General features: G+C 38.8%; 1 protein-coding gene and 1 long non-coding RNA gene across 2 annotated transcripts in view; one reads left to right on the top strand and one right to left on the bottom strand.

Annotated features, from left to right (window-relative positions):
- Positions 1-19,385, bottom strand: part of LOC134678443 (uncharacterized) — an 87,592-nt gene extending 68,207 nt beyond the window's left edge. The window contains exons 1-2 of the long non-coding RNA XR_010100181.1: positions 18,613-19,385; positions 17,137-17,425 (exon numbers count right to left, since the gene is read on the bottom strand). This is a non-coding gene — a long non-coding RNA (uncharacterized LOC134678443). The remainder of the gene's footprint in view (positions 1-17,136; positions 17,426-18,612) is intronic.
- Positions 3,315-15,751, top strand: LOC134678398 (nucleolar complex protein 4 homolog). Its single transcript, XM_063536962.1, has 11 exons — positions 3,315-3,517; positions 3,585-3,693; positions 5,803-6,008; positions 8,665-8,795; positions 10,609-10,760; positions 11,260-11,457; positions 11,908-12,079; positions 12,200-12,363; positions 13,701-13,788; positions 14,788-14,893; positions 15,569-15,751. Exons 1-11 carry the CDS (start codon positions 3,374-3,376, stop codon positions 15,701-15,703), a joined length of 1,605 nt encoding a protein of 534 aa, XP_063393032.1. The 5' UTR covers positions 3,315-3,373; the 3' UTR covers positions 15,704-15,751.
- Positions 19,386-25,521: the final 6,136 nt, after the last annotated feature.

Below are 25,521 nucleotides of genomic sequence, written 5' to 3'. Positions count from 1 at the left end.
TGATTTAGCGCAGGCACTAGTTTTCTTTTTAAAACACACTTGTTTTTATGTCTCAGATACTAAAAAGTGACAGTGCGATTGACAAAACTGCTAAAAGTGCTAAAACTAGTTAAGAATCTGCCCAATACAACTGTAATTTTAGTACCAAACAAGATAGAGTCTCATTTATGTACTGCCTAATCTGTGCAGTCCAACAGTTATTAACCGGGTCGATCGGGTAGAAATTGGGCAATAGAACTGTAAATTTATCTGGGATATATTTCACCCATTGTAAACTTGACTTGTAATGTATGTGTACATTATTAATAATAAATATGGATATGAATAAAAATAGTGCATAAGGGATCATCCATTAATTACGTCACACGAATTTCTAGGTTTTTTGACCCCTCCCCCCCCCTCGTCACACTTGGTCACATTTTGCAAATTTTCATTTAAAAAACCTTGTGTGACGTCACATTTAGGCAATTTTGTTTTCAACGAAATCGGCAATTTTTTTTATAAAAAAATATTTTTTGTAAAAGAAATATTAGTAATTTTATAACGCAAAACCAATTAGGAACGAATTTACCTACCTACTTCTAAAACCTCATTATTTAAATGTACAGCGATTAAAAAAATATAAATTAATTTTCGGTTACTGATGAATATTGATGAAGTTAAAGTGACGTCACAATGTTTGTGACTCCCCCCCTCCCCTATGTCACAACATGTCACATTTTCTTGACCCCCTTCCACCCCCTAAACGTGTGACGTAATTAATGGATCGCCCCTAAGTAGGTAGGCCTTATTGGGATATGTTCGGTTCTCTCATCTCACGATATTTTACTTCACCAAAAAGTCACTGCTAAATATGAAATATAATTTCATAACTAACAGAACCTACAAATAAAGAAATATTTTATTAGAAAAAGTTTTATTCTTTGTAATCGAAGTCTGAATTAAAATATTCAATGTCACTTATGTTTGAGCTAGCTTCAGAACAACCAGGGACACTCATAGAACTATCTTCATCTGAACTGGATGTGCTTGAATCCGGCACGTAGATTACGAATTCTTGCATATCACCTACTTAGCGGTCTTTTATTCGAGATACCGTAGGTACTTTTACACAATCCTGAAAAAAAAATTACATATAAATATGCATAAAATGGCAAGTATCAAGACTATTTGTCAGTTATTTTAAAGACCATGAATGACCTGCATATTTATGAAAATTAATATATTTTGAATAAATATACTTACCGATTATGTACCGGAGACAAGTTACTTAGGGGGCTTATTAAATAGGTAATTATTTAATATTAAATACAACATCAATACCCGCGAATAGCGGAAACACGTTCCGCGACTTTTTGTAAGTCGATAGTCGGCTTTTAGCCGTTTTCTTCCCGCTGACAAAACCGAACAATGTTAAATATAATTTTCCTTGTGGTTTTATGTACGGTTTTATCGTGTTTTGAAAATATTTTATACATAAAACTTGCGGTTTTTGTTAATAAATATACAATGACAGAAGTTTGTTTACTTTTTACATGACAAGGTGGCAAAGGTTTGATTGCCACATAAAATTTAAAATGTTAGTTCCCGTTTCTGCCACGACTCTTCTCTTTCCGCACAGACTCTATCCGTAATAGTACATTGTGTATTAAGGGCGGGAAATAAGAAATTACGAACGAGTGTCAATTTTAAGCCCGACGCGAAGCGAGGGCTTAAAATGTTCACGAGTTCGGAATTTCTTTACCGCCCGTGGCACACACAATGTTTTTCATCACACTTGTAAGGAAAAAAAGGAGAATTAATAAAAACAAACTTCTGTATAAAACACTTTTCCGCCCTAGGGCGAAAATTTCAATTTCCCGCCCGCAAGCCCTACGTGTAAATAAGTGTTTTTCATCACACTTGCTCGGAAAAGATTTTTTCCGCCCTAGGGCGAAAATTTCAATTTCCCGCCCGCAAGCCCTTCGTGTAAATACATCTTTTCCGAGCAAGTGTGATGAAAACATATTTTAATTCATTTATACATTTTCAATTTTATTTTAAGTTTTAATCGTGTGTCGATAGATGGCAGTAAATGTACCGTGACTACAAAATTTACTTTGACAGGACCCCTCTATACTATCTATTCTTTTTGATATTACCTACGCCTTCCAAGCTTCGAGCAACACGGAAGGGAGGCGGCATTCGCACTATTTCCCCTCTGCCGAGGTACAAGATTAGCGCGTCAATATAATCTACCGCGGGTAATAAAACTAGTTGCACTTGGATTTTTCACTAGACCGAGTCCAGACGCGCGCGTGAACACTGCTGCACAAAAATGCCTGTTTGCTCGGTTTTTTGTTATAAAAAGAGGTCGGGGACATCAAATTTACAAAAAGAAAGTGTTACATTTCACATGTAATATTTTTTTTAGATATCATACGTTAAATTACATTTAAATACAATTATTATATTTTAGTCTCAAGTAATTGTTGGATTTATCGATTTTGCTCGCTCAGTACAAATTGCGGATCGGTCGAGGGACAAATCCGACTTCTCATCTCTCTGAATACTATCTGAATACAATGACATACTTCAACGAAAATGTGTTAGTGTGCGTGTTGTGACACTAGTCACTCGTCCGTACACAAAAAGAGATCGAGGTTTGCAAGATTTGTCTTTGACGTGTGTCATTTTCTATGTATTTGTGTCGTCATTACAGATTGGATTTTGTATGTAAGTGTGTGAGAAATGCGACTGTGTGCACCTTTCCCCCCGCGAAAATTGGCAGAAAGATTTGTACTGCGAGATATCGCTTGGGCCCCTCCCTTCCGACATGTCGGAAGCCGGTGTTGCTCGAAGCTTCCAAGGCATTGGAAATTATCATGAAAGGTTTCTGAAGTATTTTTGTAGATAACTGTTCATACATAGATACGTTTTTGCTTACGGCGTTAGTGATAGTAACTTAACTGTGAATGCCTTGTATTAACTTTAATAAAGAGAATAAACTATTGCGTCATTATTTGGCTTACTATTTTACTCATTACCCCTTTTTTAATGGAACGTCTTCATTTTTGAAAGTCGGTTAATATTATAGCGCTGGATAAATGTAATAAAAGTTATAAAACGTAAAGCAGATAATTTAATTGCTTTTAAGTATGATATTTTCTTCCGAATATCGATAAGAAAAATCGATTGTAAAGCACCGATTACTCGATGCTTTTATATATTCTTTATCTGTGCCGAGCAACAACAACCAATGACACGACTGACAGCTGACCTGAGAGTGACAGATTCACTGCGCAACGTGCGCGCGGCGTGCGCGAAATCCTGCGTCTACTGTTGTCGGCAAATAACCAGATAACCGGTCATTCTGTTTTCGACCGGCTCCGAGATGCGTCCTGCAGTCATCTGCTACTTTAACTCTCGGCCTCAGAAGCCGAGGAAAGTGCCGAACGAGCTATTCGCTAAAGCGGAACTGATCCTGGAATCCAAAAAAAATGCGAACGTTTTATGTGAAGTTTTGGAGATGTTTAACGTAAGTAAAGTGTTTATGTTCTTTGTTTTAGCTTAGATTGGTTTTGTAATGTGTTATTTTATTGCAGAAAGAAGAGAAGAATTATACACCGCTGCTGTTAACTGTGGAATTAATCTTCACGTCGTTGCTGAAGCGCGGGGAGATGTATGAGCAAGGAAAAGGCACAGGCCCGGACGGTAAGTTTTTTTTATAGACAAGGCACTTGAAGGTCAAGTTATTCGTCTATAATCGTCCCTTCAGGTATTGATTACCTACGCCCACTATATTTATAAACAGGTCGTCTAGACTAGCTGTATTGATTTTCTCATGCTGTTGCATTCTGACTGTTAGACTTTCATCTACTTGTTGCATTCTTTATAGGTTAGAAGTTTGTTGCATGAGCGCTGTCTTGTTTTGAATGCTGAACTGCAGACATTAATGTTTTAAAGAAGGGCCATTAATTCTGTAACTTAGCCACAGACTGCCATTTTAGGGCACACATTTCTGATTGATTGATAGTTTGGACTTGCTCCAAATGCTGCTCGGACATCTAAAAATTCCAACTATACTTTACAATTGGGTACAGTCACCTGCAATAATATGTTACAAAATGAAGGCCGCAAAAATATCTGACACGATTTTATTTGTAAAGCCATAAGAGCGAGTCATATAATTTTGCGGCCCTCGAAGAGTAATATACTATTGCAGGTGACTGTACTTTCCTCTACTTAAAATAAATTATTTCACACCATGCACGCAATAAAGCACCAGATTATTATTAGAAAAACATAGATAGCAGTTATTTTTAAACACAATTTCTATTTAATAAATTGGATGGAAGTATAAAAAGTAGGTGAGTTAACTGTGACGTCACTGCACACATTTTCATATAAATTCCATATTAGCAAATCATTTTGACAGTTCTAAAAAAGAAGCTGATTGGCTAGTAGGAAAGTAGCCAATTCTTAATTTGTGTTAGTAAATGTTTTTATAAACTTCTCATTATATAAATTTTAACCTCTAGCAGCCTACATATCAAAACTTGCCAACACAAAAGCCATTTAGATTTTGACAAAATAAAGATTCAAAACATATTGGAACAGGAGGCCTTTTTTTAAACAATTATGGCCTGGATGCGAGTCCCTTAAGCCAAGTCTTTATTTTGCTAATGTTAGAACAATTCATTTTCTTAAGGTGATTTCCATTGTTACTCTCAGCTTAAAGGTATTTTTTACATCCCTAGTAAAATTAGGTGCCGCTCCGCTTCCCCCCCTTAAAAAAAGTATGGCTTCATTATTGATTGCTCATTGCCAGACATTTTCAGGGATTCTAGGTCATCCAGGACATGAGTGGGTGCACTATTGATTATCATGCCATCTCTTTCACATCCAGACAGTCTGGGATAGGATGCTGCATTGATTTTATCTACCTATCTTACTTGTTTGCACATATTGTATTCTGCTGTCTCACTCTTCAAGGACATAAAAGCAGTGGGCGTTAGGGAGGAATGCAAAATCTCTTTTTTATTTTGTTTATACCTGTATTGTCAATCAATAATTTAAACTTACAGAGGTTGTCATATGAAATTTCATCATTCTAAATCTTCAATTTGAAATTATGGATAAAACTGCAATAAAACTGAAAATTCAAATTATATATTTATTCAAATTTCAACTTACACTTCATTTATTTTACAATAAAATGCAGGATCATATTAAGAATTATACATATCAATTAAAACATACAATTATATTCTAAAAATCTGTTGCCTGCAGTATCTCCAGACCGATACAACCTTCAAGAAAAGTTCTTAAAGGCCGGTAAGGCACTTACAACCCCTATGGTGTTGCAGGTGTCCATGGGCGGCGGTTATCGCTTACCATCACGCGATTCGTCACCTCGTTTGCCTCCTATATCATGAGATAAAAACTTAGCTAACTAAGGGCCCCCCCACATCTAGCGTCTTTTGAGCGTCGGCGTCTGTCGGCGTCTGGTCAGCGCTATGGAAAATGACGTCGCTGCGCAGTTGCGTCGACGCTGCGTTGACGTTGCGTCGAGCAGCGGCCATAGAATTGTAGACGCCGACGCTCGAAAGACGCCAGATGTGGGGGGGCCCTAAGTAGTACTTAGGTACTTAGCCAGTGATACCAACGGCTCGGCCATGACATTGAGCGACCTGCGACTGCGCCAGCGACAACCACAGGTGGGAACGAAAGGTCCGATCGCTGTGTCTTGCTCTAACCTATGGTTATCGCTGCCGCCGTCGCTAAATGTCGTAGCCGAGTAACATTACGTCACCTCCACAGGCGGCAACCCCGCCCTGATTCACGTGCGTTGGCTGCGCGAGAACTACCAGCTGGCGTTCAAGCGCGTGCTGGCCTGCATGAGCCGGGGCGAGGAGAGCTCACGCAAGCAGGCGCTGTCTTCCTGCTTGAAGATGCTGGCCGTCGAGGGGGAGAATCCGACACTGTCCAAGCAAGGGATTATCTGCTTCCCGGACTGGCGACTCATGGTAAGTTACAGAATAACTTAAATTACTATATGACTTAATTGACGACCTGTCTGGCCTAGTGGGTATAGTGACCCTGCCTGTGAAACGGATGGTCCTGGGTTCGAATCCCGGTAAGGATATTTATTTGTGTGATGAACACAAATATTTGTTCCTGAGTCATGGGTGTTTTCTCTGTATTTAAGTATGTTTATCGTCGCCTAGTACCCATAGTACAAGCTTTGCTTAGTTTGGGCCGTTTGGGGCTAGATTGATCTGTGTAAGATGTCCCCTCATATTTATTTATTATTATTTATATCTCTCGCGTCGTATCCGTATTACAGTTTAATTTAACTTGCCCTGTTAGTGTATGGGTAAATCATGTTTTAGAAACACTGATTTCGTGTCCCTAGGCTCCCGTAACAAAGAGAAAACTATTTTATAAAACCATGTTGTTTTTTTTACTTTTTTTGTTTACATTATTAGATCCATAAGTAATTCATTAACACATTAAAATTAACAACTTGATCAGATAAAAGTTACATTTTGTACGGTAATGCAGCAGAAAAAGTTTGCCCCCATATAAATATCAGGGACTCACCATTTTTGTATGGGAGCAAACGTTTTTTTATTTTTCTTAACCCCAATCAAAAAAGAAAGTCACTTGAAACTGCTGTCTGCTTAAGCGAATATTGATAAAGCGAGCTGTTTTATTGCTTTGCATTGCTGTGCGATTTTATATAATTTTACACGTAAGAGCTACGCGAATTATTGACGATAAATGCACAGGGAGCTTAGTGGGAAGCCGCGTGGCTTTAAACCCGGTGGTTCAAACCACAACTTGTACAATTATTTGCTCAGGATTTATGAATAAAATCATTTGACATTTGCTAGTCGCCTATCGCTGAATATTTTTTAAATATGTATGTAAGTAGATGTTACAATATTTTGTGACATTTCAATACTTGTAAGTCTCTTATGCTTTAAACATGAAACTGGTGAATCATGAGCGTTGCGAGGATTTCAAGGCGCGCCCTGGCGAAACACAAATTTTCGCCACACCAGCGAGAGGAAAATAGTAATCAAATATATATCATTAAAAACAAAGTGTTTTATTACCCTCCTCCCTATTTACCACCCCTCTTTTTACCCCACCTCTTTTACCTCCCACCGCTCGCAGTTGCAGTTTGCAATACGACTGCGTGTCCCAGACATATTGATTGCTTGCATGTGACGTTAGGGTTGCCAGATGGTCGGGATTTGGCGGGATTCTCCAGATTTCTAGCATGTGTTCCCGATTCCCGACAAAGTGAAAATTGTCCCGAAAAACAGCTTCACGTTATAAAATAATAATTTCAAGTTCCGAACTGTCGTCGAGCGAGCGAGCTGACGTAGTGCCAATAATGTAAAATATCGTTGTTTTTATACAATTACTTGAATTTGAATGTATTTTTTTTTCCCGACTTATATAAGTCCCAAAATCCCGAATAATTGTTATTGTTTCCCGATAATAGCGCCTTTTGATCTGGCAACCCTATGTGACGTGCATCCACTTGACATGCGTTTTATAATACCCCCCCCCCCCCCCCCACCCCTTTACTCGTGCCCTCCTTCAGCCGGACTTGATGATAGGTCTAGAACTCTAGATGTCGTGCGATGGAAATGAAATGGCGAATAAATATATGAGTTATATGACTGAGAATCGAATGTTCAGACACCTGAAAAATTATAACAACTCCAACTAATTAAAACAGATATTAAATAATAAAGTAAATAAATCATAAATCTAGACCTAAATTAGCTTGAGGCATTGTTCCTAGGACGCTGGCTGCGTTCCCCCTCTGCACAGCGAGGCTGAGTTTTTGTGCAAAAAAGGGGCAGCTCGTACCTACGAGCCCTGAGCCCTACGTGACCTGGGTGTCTGGCGACCTCGCCAGACACCCAGACTAGTTTGGTAGAAATTTATTTTACTAGTTTTTTGGTGTCTGACGACCAAGGACCGAGAGTTTCAATTGCAAACTAATGTGTAGATGTCTGTAAAGTCAAGTTCACAAACATCTTTACAAGCCAGCATTCCAAAAGTATATTTCACGTCTCTTAGGCCATGCACTTGCACCATTCCACTACCCGGGGCTCACCGGTTAAACCTGGAGTTACCATGGTTACCAGTACAATTTGACACTGGGTTAGTAGGATGGTGCAAGTGGACTTTAGACACTGACAATCGCTGTAAATATATTTTTGGAACGTTCATATCATCATATCACGAAAAAATCACGATAGATCACGTTGGGGGAGGGGGTTTTGGAAACGTCACGTGTATTTTTCTACAGTGAGTGATACACATGAGTAGATACTTTTTCTCGGTTTCGTTAAACATAAATCTTCACTCTGCACTTCAAAATAGCGAATCTATTTAACGAAAATAGAATTATTTAAATATTTATTAACTATACATATCGTTCATTTGATTTTTTTAGATTGTTATATAACTTGTAAGAGTTAGGGATCCTTATAATAATAATTAAAAAAAAAATCGAACGAAGGAGCGTAGCAAGGGTCAATATACAAATTGTGTTAAAATATTGTTTTGTGAGTATTGATTGCGTTGTGTGTATGTCCTATTTTTCCATCGAGAGTTGAAATCTAGCCGTGTTCTCATCGCTACCCTCCCTTCCAGAGCATCTTCGAAGTGATCCTCGACCCTGAGCAGTCGCAGAGCGTCTTCATCCGATACATCGAGTCGTTCGCCGAGTACCGTGACTTTCAGCAGAACGCGCTCAAAGTGCTGGCCGATTTGAAGTATAACAAGTGAGTCTTACATACAGGGCATATACACACGGCAGGAGAGGCGAACACATGGCTACATACAACTTACAAATCATACTGGACTTTAAGCAGTCGCAGAGCGTCTTCATCCGATACATCGAGTCGTTCGCCGAGTACCGTGACTTTCAGCAGAACGCGCTTAAAGTGCTGGCCGATTTGAAGTATAACAAGTGAGTCTTACATACAGGGCATGTATAGACGGCAGGAGAGGTGAACACACGGCTACTTACAAATCATACTGAACTCTAAGCACTCTCACCTGACAATGAGTCACTCTTAACACTTTTCCAGGCTGTACCATTCTAGATTCCGACAAATATATTCCAAATAGTTACGTTTGGGTGATTCATTTGAAGACAAGTCAAAATCGGATTGCTAAAGTTGAAATTTAATTGGCATGTATGTGGTCGATAAATCTTATTATGCCTGGAAATCCAGTACTACAGCACTAATATGGAAGAGTGATAGTGAGACACAAAGCGTCTCGTTGTCGAAGCGATAGCGATTGTAACCATGGCTAGGCCGGTGGGTTTTATTGCATTTAGAATACTGTATATGTGAAAATATTCAAAAATCTGTACAGATGTAGTGCATAATTTTTTTCCATTGTTTTATCACGGTAACGTACGAAGGTGTCTTACTATTTCAGTCAGTGTCGGTACAAGAAGTACTAAGGTTGACTGAAATGGCATGACAAATACGAAACCTTTCCGAGAAAATACGTACACTACATCAATGTATTTTGTTACCATAAATTTATGGGATAGAAAAAACACCCAAGTCACGAAGCGGTATATAAGCTCCCGTCCCGTCCATTATACATATTAATAGCATGCATGGCATGTAAAGTAATTTAGTATTAACCTAGATATAAGATAATTTGTGTGCCCTGACAGGGTGTCATGGAAGCTTCCTGTATAACTGTAATAACATCCCATATCTCTTTTCGTCCTGGTGGTCATCTATACCAACCACCTATTTACGTACATCCCCTTCAAAATTGACTAAAAATTATTTTCCCTTATTTTAGTCATTATAAGCAGTGTTGCCAACTCGGATTGTGAAAAAATGCTAGACTAATGTGTAGATTATGCCAAAATGATGCCCAAGATTTTTGATATATGCTACAAAAAAATGCTAAAATGTCACTTGAAATTAGACACTTAAAACACATACAGTTTTCAAATTTGCCGCCTTTTTCTACTGACTAGATCTGCTTGACCAACTTTATATAGTCCGTCGACGTCCATCCGTCCACAAAAGTCAAAATTCATATAAAAATATGAACCACATAAGACGATGGCGCATATTGTTGCTGCCAAGTTGGTGCAAACTTGGCTTAGACTAAATTATGCTAAAAAATATGCCAGATGCTAAATGGAAAATTTTGATGCCAAAGCGAGTGAAAATATGCCAGATCTGGCATCATTTATGCCAAGTTGGCAACACTGGTCATAAGCCTTGAGACGCCATGTCTATAATTTTCGGTACAAAATAGTCTGCCGTTTTTTGCGGGGGAGGGGAACATCAAATGTATGCGTAACGTCACAATTGCCATGTCAGATAAACGTCAGTCCATACCATGTGGTTGACATGTTGTTGACCATTGGCCGCCTATTTTCGACAGAGGGGAACGCCTGTTAATGACCACTCCGTTTGGTTATATTCTCTAAGTCATAAGCCATACACTACTGCACGCTTTTATTACTAAATTTTTTATAATTAATAAAAATTTGTGACACAAAGGGATATACGAGTACATGACTATACAAATAAACATCTTATCTTATCTTAGGTCTCCGACTGAAGTCTACGTACAAAATTATCTGGAGCTGTTCGACATGATAATGAAGCCTGGTCTGAATAAGAAGGAGCGCCCCAAACAGCCCGAGAGGTACTACGACAAGAAGATTTATGCCGAGGACCGCTACCTCATTCGGAGAGACTGTAAGTTTTGTTATTACAACTAGGTATACCTCTCGTAAAAAGAGGACCCTCAAAGAGGCATAGCGCTAGGACGGCACTGGCGCGTTCACTGGAGATCCCAGAGCCGTCCGAAATGCGCTGAGAAGGACTACTGGGAGGTTTTTAGTCGGTGAAAGGCCGACATAACCTCCGCGCTGTCCCTGCGGTGCGGAGGTATCCATAACGGATTTTCCTCCCAATAAAAAAAAAAGGTATACCTCTCGTATGGATGGTATGGGCCTTTATTTGTGTGTTTATCATGAACATTTGTTACTGAGTTATGGATGTTATCTAATGTAGAGGAGCAAGACAAGTCTGCTACGATTTGTTTGCAAAACAAGTTTGCAGTGCAAGTGTAATTTACGTCATAATTTTATAGAAGTTTGACGTTTAAAATAACACTTTCACTGCGTGTGCTATACCCACTATGGTTTATTAATAAATAATTATTTATTAGTTTAATCCGCTTTGTTTTCTATAGCCATGGTGTCCGACATCTTCGACCCAGACGTCTGCAAGAAGTACATCAACCGCTGCTGGGGCTTCTGCATGCACTGGCCCCTCCGGGCCAACGAGAAGAACCACCGCAGGGCTCTAGTCGTGCTGGTTGACCGTATCATGCCCTACTTAACCAAGCCCGTGCTAGCTACTGACTTCTTGTGCGACAGCTTGGATTGCGGTATGTACTGTTCTACAGTGAGCCAGTCGTACACAGTTAACCACGAGTGCCGCTGCTGGCGGTACGATTCATTATAATACTACTATCAAAATTTTAGGAAATATATCTCCGAAAATAATTTATGCGTATATAAATTAACGAAAAACATTTACTCAAACCAGTTAATGAATGAGTCACACTGAGCAACTTTTACTATAGCACCAATCCCGATATCACGAAAAATAATTGACTCTCCCATAGAAAGTTGAAATGTATGAAACAACCAAATTTTTTTTCGCAAGTTCGGGGTCAGTGCCATAGTAAAAATTACTCAGTGGGACCTGCACATTAACGGGTCTGTGTAAATGTTTTCGTAAGTTTACATACTGTATAAACGAATTTCGCTTTTTGACAGAAAGTCTACTCCAGCGATTGGAAATAAACAAAATTAATACAAGCGCATTTCCCCAGGATCCGCCATAAGCATGATAGCTCTGCGCGGCATCATGGAGCTGGTCACCGAGCACGACATCGACTTCCCGGACATATACGACCGGCTGTACGGCATGTTCGAACCGGACATGTTCGCCACGCGGTCCAAGAGGCGCCTCATACATATCGCCGACGTGTTTCTTAGCTCCACGTAAGTATATGGACTGTACGATAATAAGGTCGCACAGCGACTTCCTGGATATATATTAAAGTTCTAGTCTTCAGCCATAAAATCCAAATTTTTAGTGATAACCTGGTTTAATTATTCCAGTCGCGTCCCCGAGGCCATGATAGCGTCGTTCGCCAAACGGCTCTCCCGCCTGGCGCTGGTGGCCTCCCCGGAGGACGCGCAGGAGCTGCTGCGGCTCATCGCCAACATGGTGCACAGGCACCCGGGCCTCAAGAGGATGCTCAAGAACGACCAGCCCGCCATACGTGAGTATTATAACATTGCAGCTTTGACAACATTTACGGACACATAATAAAGCGACGAAAGTCTTTTACTTCAGCTATCGCTTACCATCAGGTGATCCGTCTGCTCGTTTGCCTCCTATATCATAAAAATAACTTTTATAATATCTGGAAGAGAATGTATTATATAAAAACTAAAAAATACACGTTTTCCCAAAGATAAGACTTAGTTAGGTCGATTTTTATACCCCGAAAACCCCCATGTAGCAAATTTCATCGAAATCGTTAGAGTCGTTTCCGAGATCCCCGAAATTAATTGTATATAATATATTGTTTTCCATCGTATTTTCTCGAAAAAGTTTGTATTTGTCATGCTACTTCAGTCAACCTCAGTACTTTTTGTACCGGTACTGACTGAAATAGCAAGACAGGTTCGTACGTCTCCGTGAAAATACGATGGAAAATAACTATGCAATACATCCGTATGTGATCTATATTGTCTTAAGGGCTTCGTCTAGTCGTTGAGGTACTTGAGGTGGTGTAGTCTATGGGCTCGTGCCTCGCCCCTTGAGCCCGCCCCAGTTGCTCTGCGCGGCACGAGACAGCGCCTAATATTGAGTTTTTCTTTTTCAAGTCTTTCGATTGCCACTTCAGAATGGTAAGTATAAGTACCTCATATTTGTGGCATATTTTTACACACTTTTTATTATCTTCACTGCGATAACAAGGTGTAAGAAAAAAATATCTTAAAAAAGGAACCGACCTCAAAAAGGATAAAATAAAGTATCATTCCGTTTTAAATATGCTAGCTACTATACTACTACTATAGTTCGTTTTTTTAGCATTAGAAAGAAGGTAAACAATCTTGATGTGTCTTTTAATTGAAAAACACATTTTAAAAAGAAGTTACGGCAAATATGTAACTATTATGAATCTAATACGATCATATATATTTTTCTGCTCTAATAAGTAATAATTACTGATGTTTAATAAGCGTTTTTCAATTAAAAGACATGTCAAGACCGCTTACCTTCTTTCAAGTTCTTTCTAATGCTAAAAAAAAACTAACTATAATACGTTTGAAGTCGGTGCGGATGTGGGATGTACTTCAAACAAAAAAACAATTTTCCAAATCGGTTCAGAAATCACGGAGCTCTGAGGTAACATACATACAAAAAAAATACTGTCGAATTGATAACCTCCTCCTTTTTGGAAGTCGGCCGTTTAACCATTCATATTCAGTATCGTGTTCTGATTACTAAAAATTTGTTAGCACGTTTGTATATGGAGTAGCGACTAGTGATCGTCCACTATCACTGTAGTAGTCGACAGTCGTATTATAAGTGTGCCGTCTCTTTCAGTCCCGCAAGACCCGTTCGAGATGGAAGAGTCTAGAGCGAACGCCACAAACGCCATACAGTCCTCGCTATGGGAGGTCGCCGCGCTAAAGTGAGTTTAACAAGTGTAACACACCCAAATAAATAAATTTTGAATTTTGAAATTTTGAACACTAGCGTCTCCCGAACATCGGCGTCTTGTCAACTCTATGGGTATTGCTCGACGCATCGTTGGCGCAATTGCGCAGCGACGCCATTTGCCATAGCGCTGTCTAGACGCCGACGCTCGGGAGACGCTAGTGTAACCTTTAAAAAAGCCATCAGAAAAGGGTCCTTATGCACATGGAGCAAGCCACATTTGGTGTCTGTCTGGCTAACGATGGATTCTATTGCCTAGGTAATAAGGGCAACGACATTTTTAGGGTTCCGTACCCAAAGGGTAAAACGGGACCCTATTACTAAGACTTCGCTGTCCGTCCGTCCGTCCGTCCGTCCGTCTGTCACCAGGCTGTATCTCACGAACCATGATAGCTAGACAGTTGAAATTTTCACAGATGATGTATTTCTGTTGCCGCTATAACAACAAATACTAAAAACAGAATAAAATAAAGATTTAAATGGGGCTCCCATACAACAAACGTGATTTTTGACCAAAGTTAAGCAACGTCGGGAGGGGTCAGTACTTGGATGGGTGACCGTTTTCTTTTTGCTTTTTTTGTTTTTTTTTTTGCATTATGGTACGGAACCCTTCGTGCGCGAGTCCGACTCGCACTTGCCCGGTTTTTGACTAAAATACCAATATTTCAGCTCTGCAGTGAAATTCTGCTTGCCCATTGAACGAAATGAAGTAAATAGAAACACCTATCTAGTGGCCTAATTCTCAACTCTGTTGGTATTTGGACCTTTTTGACGCATAGTCCTTTCACCTAAATCCATTCAGCTTTTAAGCGTGATGAGGTACAAACAGACATAGCTACTTTCGCATTTATAACATTAGTGGGAAATATCGTAGTCTGAGTACCCACAACACAAGCCTTCTTTAGCTTACTGTAGGACTTACAAGTTTGTGTAAGGATGTCCTTTATTTTTATGTATTATATTTGTGATACAGGCAACACTTCACGCCGGAAGTGTGCGCGAGCGCGGCAAAGGTGCTCGCGCTGGCCGACAGCGGGGCTAAACCGCCCGACCTGCCGCCGTCCTTGTCCGACGAAATGGTACGTATACACAGATACCACAGCTATACCTTGGATCTTAGAGGATATAACCAACGGAGACGCCATGTCTATAATTTTCGGTACAAAATAGTCTGCCGTTTTTTGCGGGGGAGGGGCACATCAAATTTATAGGAACGTCATGTCAGATAAACGTCAGTCCATACATGTGTTTGACATGTGGTTGACCATTGGCCGCCTTTTTTCCACAGAGGGGAAGGCCTGTTAATGACCACTCCGTTGGTTATATTCTCTAAGCCTTGGATGGTCCCTATTGTTATATGGAGTAGCTGTCACGTAAAATGCTTGAATTCATATTTTGGAAGTTTAGCACGTTAATTTATTTTGAAATGTAACTTTTGAACGCCACAGACGGCAATTGACGTCAACGCAAAATCATGACAACGACGCCAAATGCGGCATTTGACGTCGATCGTTTTTTGACGAAAATCTACTGAAAAACACCCCACTTTTTGGTTGGCATTATTGATTCACAAAACTAAATTTTACCCTCGTGGCGTCAGTGGCATGGCAAATGGATGCGCCGTGTGGCATTTAAAAGCAACAAACATATGTTTAAAATATATTTTCATAATATATTTTTTAAATTAAGCCCAATCAAAAGAGACTTGAAGGAGCTGTGATCTCTCAAGTCTATAATCTTCTTTTTCGGCACAGCAATTCGAGGGTGAGCTCAAGAAGCGGTTCAGGACCATAGAGATGAACTTCGTTTACGTGCCGCCCACCCGCTACTGGGACAAGGAGGACTGGAAGATTAACACCTTCTGGCATCTCATCCCAGATTTTAAGTAAAACTTAATGATAAGGATTAGCTAATTATACGGCAAAGATACATTGATTTAATGGTAGACCAAGAGAAGTCTGCGGCGAGTTTGATAGCCCACGCAGTGCAAGTGTTATATATTATTTCAGTAGGACCCGGCATTAGGGTGGGCCGTTTGAGTAAATATTGGAAATAAGCAATGTAATACCACCTAAAAGATGCGTAATTTTATGTAGATAACGAGAAAAATAATTTAAAAAATCTAGCTATTTACTTTGAGCCCTCTACCAACGATTAAGTGTAAAAATTAAATATATTTTTTTAAATAAAATTTCAGTATATATTTTTTTCATTTTTTTTTTTTGTTTGAAGAAAGCAATGCCTTAAGCATCCGACATGATTTTAACGTTCGTCAATTACACTCCTAAACATTTTTTTCTGAAGTCGAAAAAGTACTCGTAAATTGCGTTTTTCGGAAAAAAACTTTTTAATATATGGCAGACGCCCAAATTTGTATTTGAATCCTATTCTAGGCCCATTAGTGAACAATAAAATAAAATAGATCATAAAAATATACTGTTTATAGCAAACCAATGAGAAAAAGCACATCGTAATATGCCTGAATTGGCATAAAACGCAACTTTTGCCTAAGTTTACAAAAATAGGAATAATTGTAAAAATGCATAATAAAAATGCCAAAAATTGTTTTTATCATATTTAAGCAGTTCTACTTTCATATTCAATATAAACTAAAAATTTTTGTATATATAAACGACCCTTCTCGTATTTCATGCGATAAAGTGATAATTGTATTTTATATGAACTGTTGGGGTGTTATATTATATGATTTTAGTGAAACTTAAGAGCTAAATACTACTGAATTAGGTTAGTTAATGGTCTATTTATGTTATATTATAATAATTTTAATAAATAGGAGCCATCCAATATTTTTAATTTTTTTTTAATTTTGCCCTTATTTTTTTTTCTTCGTCGGCTGGTAGAGGGCTAAAAATAATACCTATTTTGATTATTTTTGCTAGAACTGTAATCTACGCATTATTACGCAACTTTTGATACCTATTACGATATGAGTTTTGAATATTTATTTTCTTCCATACAAAATCGGCCCACCCTACCCGGCATTATGCTGAGTGTTCACCTTTTTCAGTGTAGGTATAGTTACAGTGTACAAGTTAGTTATAAGTGTTATTTTTTATTTTCCTTTCTTTCTGTGTATGTATTGTATAACTGTGTACTTATACTGAAATAAATGATATTCTATTCTATTCTATTCTATTTCATAGAAGTATGACTTTTAAAATAACACTGTCACTGCGTGGGCTATCAAAATCGCTGCAGACTTTTCTTAGTCTAAGGGCCACTTGCACCATTCACTAACCCGGGGTGAACCAGTTAAACCCGTAGTTACCATGGATACCATGCAGTACAATTTGACACTGACTCAACGTTTTAACCGGTTAACCCCGGGTTAGTGGGATGGTGCAAGTGGCGCTTAAGTTGCGTAAAATCTTAGACAATTTCGTGCTTCGAATTTGACGGGTACTTAAACAAGATGGCGCTGTACAGCTCTATACATTTTGCGGTAACTCAGATTGTCAAAAGTTGAGGAATGACAATTCAGTGACCGCAAAACATATGGCCAAAGAGAATTTGATATAGAGAGTTACTGTCATGGTGAATTATGTAACCACTGTACATTTACTGCTATATTTCGATAGAACATATTAAAACTGTTATATTAAAACTAGTGATGTACCGACTATTGATTTGGCCGACTAGCCGACTAGCCGACTAATCGGCGCTCGAATGGCCGATTAGTCGGCCGACTAGTCGGCTAGTCGGCCAGATCATTAGTTTCGTATAAGTTTAGTCATTTAGTAATTTATTCAATGTTGCATTGTCATGTACATAATTAAGTGTTACAAATTAAATGGCCAGTTCATGACACCCTGTAAGGGCACACAATAGTAGGTACATACTTATTTACAGTTTTATATGATTTAAACAAGTCTATATGGTGATAGAGTTCAGGTGAAAAACAATAGTTTTGCTCCTTTGGTTGCGCTATTCATCATATTATTACCTAAAAGGTATTCTCTACAGGTTCAAAGACCTATTACAAGAATCCTCGTTCAATTTCTGTCTTTCTTTTATTTGCGATCCTGAGCAGACTGTCAGTACAGCTTGTAGGAGGTATTTCCAAGGCTCTATTTTCCGTACGTAGTCGCCAGTTAAGAACCTATCCCCTGTGGTCAGCGTCTTTACGAACAACGTGCCCTAAGTCTCTAAATTTTGCAATAACATGAAGAGTTCCCCATGTCTCCACCATTTAAAAAAAAACTGAATTAAGTATAATAAAATCATTTAACTACCTATCGAACTTGGCCATGAAATTACACGAGAATCAGTTGAGATCGACCTGGGGGCCGATTTTTGAATTTCGATCGCTCGATTTCGTCACTCGAAAATCGGTGGAAACTCGAAAATGCAATTTTTTGAAATACGAGCGATCGAAATTTGGAATCTAGTGGTATTGGCCACTCGATTTCAATTCTATTAGTAGAATTTAAACGCCTAGTAGTGGAGATATCATTTAACGAACTACACGAAATCGAGTGATCGAATTTAAAAAATCGGCCCCCTGTACAGGGAAACACCAGCCCACCTACATACGATAACGATCAAACGGTCAATTATATGAACAAAAGTTTTTGTATGCACTCTGAAGGGGTATTTTAGTAAAATAGACAAAAAACATATGGTAAATATTGACTGTTGATTTCTTTTTTTCTGTTTTTCTTTCACTAATAAAGTGCCGACTAATCGGCCATTTTTGCCGACTAGTCGCCGACTAATCGCCGACTACAAATGTGGCCGGATAGTCGGCTTTCCCGACTAGTCGGCGACTAGTCGGTACATCCCTAATTAAAACTATTCTTTCACTGATATGTACTTATTAAATATTGATTTTGTATAAGCTCTATTCTCTTTGATATGGCGCAGTACAGTGCCATCTGTTTTGGATTTCAAACTAAGGGGCACGTTTTTTTCTTAGACTTTACCTCTCTATTACAATCAATTATCTTTGTTAAGGGTTTAACTCACTTATAGTTCCTACTCATCCTCCTAGCCTAATCGGTAGTGACCCTGCCTGCGAAGCGAGAGGTCCCGGGTTCAAAAACCTGGTAAGGGCGTTTATTTGTGTGTTTATCACAAATATTTGTTCCCGATTTATGAAGAAGCGCTGGTGGCCTACCTGTAAGAGCGTGCGACTTTCCATCCGGAGGTCGCGGGTTCAAACCCCGGCTCGTACCAATTTGTTTCTCGGAACTTATGTGCGAAATATCACTTGATATTTACCAGTCGCTTTTCGGTGAAGGAAAACGTCGTGAGGAAACTGTAATTCCAATAAGGCTTAATTTACCGTCTGGCTTGGAAGGTGAGATGGCAGTCGCTTTCGTAAAAACTAGTACCTACGTCAATTCTTGGGATTTGTTGCCAAGCGAGCTCCAGGCTCCCATGAGCCGTGACAAAAATGCAGGACAGCGCGAGGAAGACGATTTGTTGCCGAGTTATGGGTGTTTTCTATGTTTTGTTGTTTATTTATAATTATACCATACATTACCTAGGCTTTCCGAAACATGTCGCGCGAGGGGGGTCATCCATTAATTATATCACACGTTTACAGGGGTAGGGGGTCAAGAAAATGTGACAATGTGACGGGGAGGAGGGGGGAGTCACAAACTTTGTTTTGGTTATAAAGTTACTAATATTTCTATATCCAAAAATATTTTGATAAAATTTTAATAATAAGTACAACCTACTTAATTCGATTTGCCGATTTCGTTGAAAAAATGTGACGTCACACCTGGAGCGGAGGGGTTTGCCAAATGTGACCAAGTGTGCCAAAGAGGGGGGAGGGGTCAAAAAACTTAGAAATTCGTGTGATGTAATTAATGGATGACCCCGAGTGACTAAAAATACGTGAGTTAAACCTTATAATGTTAGTACGACTCACGTCAATTTGACTATTCCCCAGTTAAACGGATGACTCCACAGGCATGCGCCACCAAATGGGACGCAGGTCTATGGGGGATTTAACGGGGTGATAATGTAAACGTACTGCGACTAAAGGCCACTTGCACCATCCCACTAACCTGGGGTTAACCGGTTAAACCTGGAGTTACCATGGTTACCAGTACAAATTGACACTGGTTAGTGGGATGGTGCAAGTGGTGGTAAGATATATATGTAGTTGTAAAGAGCGTACCAGCTTAAATGCCGGCAACGCACTTACAACACCTCCGGTGTTGCGGGAGTCGATGGGCGACGGTTATCGCTTACCGTTAAGCGATCCGTCTGCTAGTTTGCCTCGCAAAAACAAGTTTAAGTTTGCATTTGGAAATATTTACAAGTCTTACTGTTTTGGAATAATTTAAAGTGAATATAAATGTATTTGAACCCGCGACCTTGGCTTGACCGAGACCAATGGACTAAAGGGGATAGTGGACAACCGCTTTTCCATACAAACGTATTCCCCATTTTCCTCCCTGGATATTATAGAGTTTCTGGAACATATTTCTACATTGTGTTCTAGTCTTAGTTGTATATTAATCATAGCTATGTCCCTTCCTTTGATTCCATTTTTTGATTATTATAAGTTAGGAGCGAAAAACTAATTCCATACAAATTGTATAATCTAACGAAGAGGAAATATTGTTGTTGAAGAGGAAGAATGTTAATATCCCGAGAGGAAATTGAGGCTGCGTTTTTATAGAAAACCGTAGTTCTCTGACGTCTTAAGGTCGCGGGTTCAAGTTACGTCCAGCCATACCATCATAATCTTTTGCTGAAAGCGCCCATTTTAGGTTTAAAATGTCGTTAATGTCAATGTATTTCTCTGTTGATGGGCGAATCAAACTTTGATCCGACACTTATCACGTCTCTGGCGTTACGAAGAATGTCTCTGGAGTTACCAAGAAATCACGTTTCCAATATAAACAAATTGTGTATTTGTCTAAATTTAAGGTCTACAAGAGAGCAAACCGCTTGGTTTAACATATAACATAAAATGATTTAAAAGTAATAAATTATCTACTCGTATTATTGGAGGAACGCTGGGCTATAACCGCGAAAATCGTAGTTCGCAAATTGCGGGCATTTTTCTCTGTCACACTTATTACGCCTTCATTGGAGTAAAAGAAAAAGATCCAATTTCCAAGCAATTTGCGAATTTCGATTTTCGCGGGAGCCCCCTGGTGGCCTAACGGTAAGGGCCCTTAATTCCGGAGGTCGCGGGTCCAATGAGTTTTTCGGCTAACCCCACTAAGTCCTAGTTTACCCTCTGGACCAGGTGGAAGTCGCTTTCGTAAAAATTAGTGTCTACGCCAATTGGCTACTTTTCTACTAGTCAAATCACCTTTTTTTTTAGAACTGTCAAAACGATTTGCTAATATGGAATTTATATGAAAACTTGTGTAGTGACGTCACAGTCAACTCACCTACTTTTTATACTTCCATCCGATTTATTAAATATAAATTATGTTTAAAAATAACTGCTACTCGTATCTATGTTTTTCTAATAATTATCTAGTGATTTATTTCGTTCACGGTGTGAAATAATTTATTTTACGTATAAGAAAGTACCCAAGTCTTGGGATTAGTTGCCAAGCGGCACAAAGCCGGGACAATGCGAGGAAGATGATGATAATTATGTTTAATTATATTTTTTATTAAATTAAAAAAGTGGACAGATTCGCGTCTCAAAGTTGATTCGCCCTGTTGATGTTTCCCGGATGTAGGGTAATTCAATGTTATACCTATAGGTATTGATATTATCTTCTGTGTATTTTGTATTAAAATAATCATAACCGCACTTGCGCGCGCTAGGCTGTCCGCTTAGTGCTTGGCGAGTTGCGACCAGAACTGATCTTAGTCTATTAATTATTTTCATAGAACTAGGGTGACTGCCATAGTTATTGGCCACACTTAACAAATCAGAAAAAACCGGGCAAGTGCGAGTCGGACTCGCGCACGAAGGGTTCCGTACCATAATGAAAAAAAAAAGCAAAAAGAAAACGGTCACCCATCCAAGTACTGACCCCTCCCGACGTTGCTTAACTTTGGTCAAAAATCACGTTTGTTGTATGGGAGCCCCATTTAAATCTTTATTTTATTCTGTTTTTAGTATTTGTTGTTATAGCGGCAACAGAAATACATCATCTGTGAAAATTTCAACTGTCTAGCTATCACGGTTCGTGAGATACAGCCTGGTGACAGACGGACGGACGGACGGACGGACGGACGGACGGACGGACGGACGGACGGACAGCGAAGTCTTAGTAATAGGGTCCCGTTTTACCCTTTGGGTACGGAACCCTAAAAACAAGCCAATTGAAGGTTTATTGTTAAGAGTGGCCAATTACTATGTAGTGGCCAATATCTAAAGCAGTCACCCTTTGGCCTATTCTCCTTAGTCCATAACTTTGTGAACTTGTATTCCTTGTCCGTTAACTACGTTTGACCTTAATTTATATCTTGTTTCTAGACATTCTAGTAACGTGTTTGGGTCAAAATTCTTTTCCTTTTCTCGTTTGTCTCCAAAAAATGTGACCGAGTGTAGCTTTTTGTATGAGGTGAAATTTAGTTTGTAATTTTTCACATGTAAAATATAACCTACAGCTAGAAAGACATTAGATAGCACTCTACTTATTTATTTGATAGAAGGCGGAAGTACAATAAAACACGACAATAAAAAGAATTTTGGCCCGCTTGCCGCACTGCACCGCAACTAAATATCAACCATATTTAGTTGATAATGAGTGTCATATTATATTTCTTGTTGTGTAAAACAGTTTAATCGTACGGCACTGTTATATTTTCTGTACTTAACGGCATAAAAACCTACAACTTCGAGGTATTTCATAATTTCATTGTATGCAGTCGAATGCTGACAGTGATCCTGCGGCGCTCCTCTACAAGGCCACAGAATAAATAATAGTACTAGGTACAGAAGACTCACTCTCTAACAAAACGCGTCTGTCACGATCAGCACAGATATGGCCGCTAGGTGGCGACAGCGCCACGCGTGGCTTATGGCAAACCCCAAAATTGGGGTCGAACGGATGGAGTTTTAGCTACCTGTAGCAAAGCGACGAAATCGCGGAGTGAGCCACGCCGGAGTTGGCATTCGTTGGTGGTTTTAGACGGTAGTCCTATTACTGGTTAGCCCGTCATCGTTCCTGGTTCCCCCGGGCCAGCATGCGTAAACGCATTTCCCCAACGTTTTCATAGTTGAGCGTTACAAACAAAAATGTGCATTTCATTAATGTCTTCAAAATATTGACTTCTTGGGCTCATTTTACTCAGGATCATTTTTTCATGTATGAGGCGTGAATGTACAAATGATTCTGAGCATCATGAGATTCATGAGCCCAAGAATTAAGTCAATATTTTGAAGACATGATTGAAATGTAAATTTATTTTGGAAAACGCTCAGTTACGTCAGAGAATTATTTAACTGTGCCGTAGGTTTAAGCTTTTTATTGTTGTGACGATGTTTAATTGTTAGATAAATGTTACATTAGATCTTAAGAATACCCGTTTAACAGGGGTAAGTTTATGAACTTAATAAAAAAACGCAAAATAGGGACAATGGTTGTCAATTTAAGGATATTATCTAATAAAACAGTAGGCACCACAATTTGGTAAATGAAAAGTATCGTCAGGCAGTGGCGTGCAGTGCATACAAAAAAAGGTAGGCACTAGGGTAGGCAGTCCATACAAAATGACCAAAAAAAAAGTTGCCGATTTTTATAGTTTGCGTTACATTCCTTCAAGAATGACTCTTCTAGAGCCCGATTTAAGTCTTATCTCCACTGCACGCCACTGTCGTCAGGTGACAAGCAAAAGACACTAATTACTAAAAAAAAATAAACAATAATTAGCCCTTTTTTAGTACTATTTAATATGGTTCACTATGAACACTGGGTGGTACTTAGTGACTTTTGCTTGTCACCCGACGATATGTCCTTATAGTAAAACAATGGGGTATTTGACTACTAGTCAAATCAGTTTCTTTTTCGAACCGTCAAAACAATTTGATGAGCTCTATGGAATTTATATGAAACACTAGCATGTGACGTCACGATCAAATTACCAACTATTTATAGTTTAATACGGGCTGTCTATGTAACCAGCAACTTAATACTATGTAAACAATTACACTAATTTACCTGCATTTAACGCAGCCCCCGTATTAAGTTTTAACACAACTCATAAGCATCGAGTCACATTAAATAAGAAATAAAATAAGAATTGTGCTATTTGCAACAAAATTCCATGAGAAAATTGATGAGAAAAAACAAAAGACGGGCGAATGGCTTGGTTTTTTTTCACAACCGACCAATGCGCGCTTTGGCCGCACCACCATGCCGGTTTGCCATATTACATGTTTAAAAACTATTAATATTAATTGTACATGTACAGTCACCTACATTAATATGTTACTCTTCGAAGGTCGCAAAAATATGTGATACGCTCTTATGGCTCTACAAACATTTTTGCGGCCTTCGTTGTGTAACATACTATGTATTTTATTACTATTTAAATGGAGGATTATTTTTTTACGACCTCAACAATATTGAAAGGCACTTTGGTACTGGCTAAAAAGTTAAAATATAAAAAAATCTAAATCGGGACTGGAAAGTTGATTGTTGAGGTCCCTTCCTCGTTGAATGGTCTATGTAGTCCAGTGTCTCAGTGTCTGTATTTACATGTTCTTATTTTGATAAATAAAAGTCTATAAAAATATCAAAATCGTTTTATTTCTCTATTTCTAAGTGGTTAAATAACACAAGTAAAAATAATATAATAGATATATTTGGCACTTTCAAAGGTATTTTTTTTCAATTAATTAGCTGACAATACAGCGAACAAAATAAACTCTTGAAAATGGCACAGGCAGCTGTCAAATTTAATTTAACCCTTTTAACGCTAACTGACTGCTATAATTATCGGCCACTACATAGTAATTGGCTACATAGTATTTGTTAGGAGTGGCCTCTATTACTATGTAGTGGCCCATAACTATAATTAACAGTCAGTCAGCGTCGCACGATACGCGTGGCGCATCATCGTTGCATTCCAATAAGGTTTATTATGAATTGTTATTATAAAATAGACGTAATAATTTAAAAACAAGCCTCATATTGCCCAATATTTTTAACATATTCTTTGCCATTCTCCTAAATAAAATGTACAATAATTTAAAAATTATAGTGATATGAATTTTATTCAACCTAATCATAGACAAAGAAATACTGAGTAAAGTAGTGCAACATATTGTAGCCGTAAAGCTGCCAGCCGAAGTAGATGGCGCTGTGGGACCCAGCAAAGTAGGTTATAAACCCTAGCGTTTTACAATCTAATTTCCACTAAAAGTGCGGGTCTTACAGTTCCATTTGCTTCACCTGTCAAATTTGCGGCTAAATATATTATCAATACTTTGAACATATTTATTAATATGATGTATTTTGTATTGCTAAAATTGTTACCAGGATTTACGAATACTTGACTAAATTCATAAAAAAATATAGTGTCATGTTAAAATTACAAAGGATCAGTCATATCTATATCTATCTTCGAGCAACACGGAAGGGAGGCGGCATTCGCACTATTTCCCCTCTGCCGAGGTACAAGATTAGCGCGTCAAAATAATCTAGCGCGGGTAATAAAACTAGTTGCACTTGGATTTTTCACTAGACCGAGTCCAGACGCGCGCGTGAACACTGCTGCACAAAAATGCCTGTTTGCTCGGTTTTTTGTT

This window comes from Cydia fagiglandana, chromosome Z (genome assembly GCF_963556715.1).
Source record: "Cydia fagiglandana chromosome Z, ilCydFagi1.1, whole genome shotgun sequence".
NCBI classification, from domain to species: Eukaryota; Metazoa; Arthropoda; class Insecta; order Lepidoptera; family Tortricidae; genus Cydia; species Cydia fagiglandana.
Note: the sequence above shows the minus strand (reverse complement) of the source record. Positions and strands in the feature narration are given on the sequence as shown.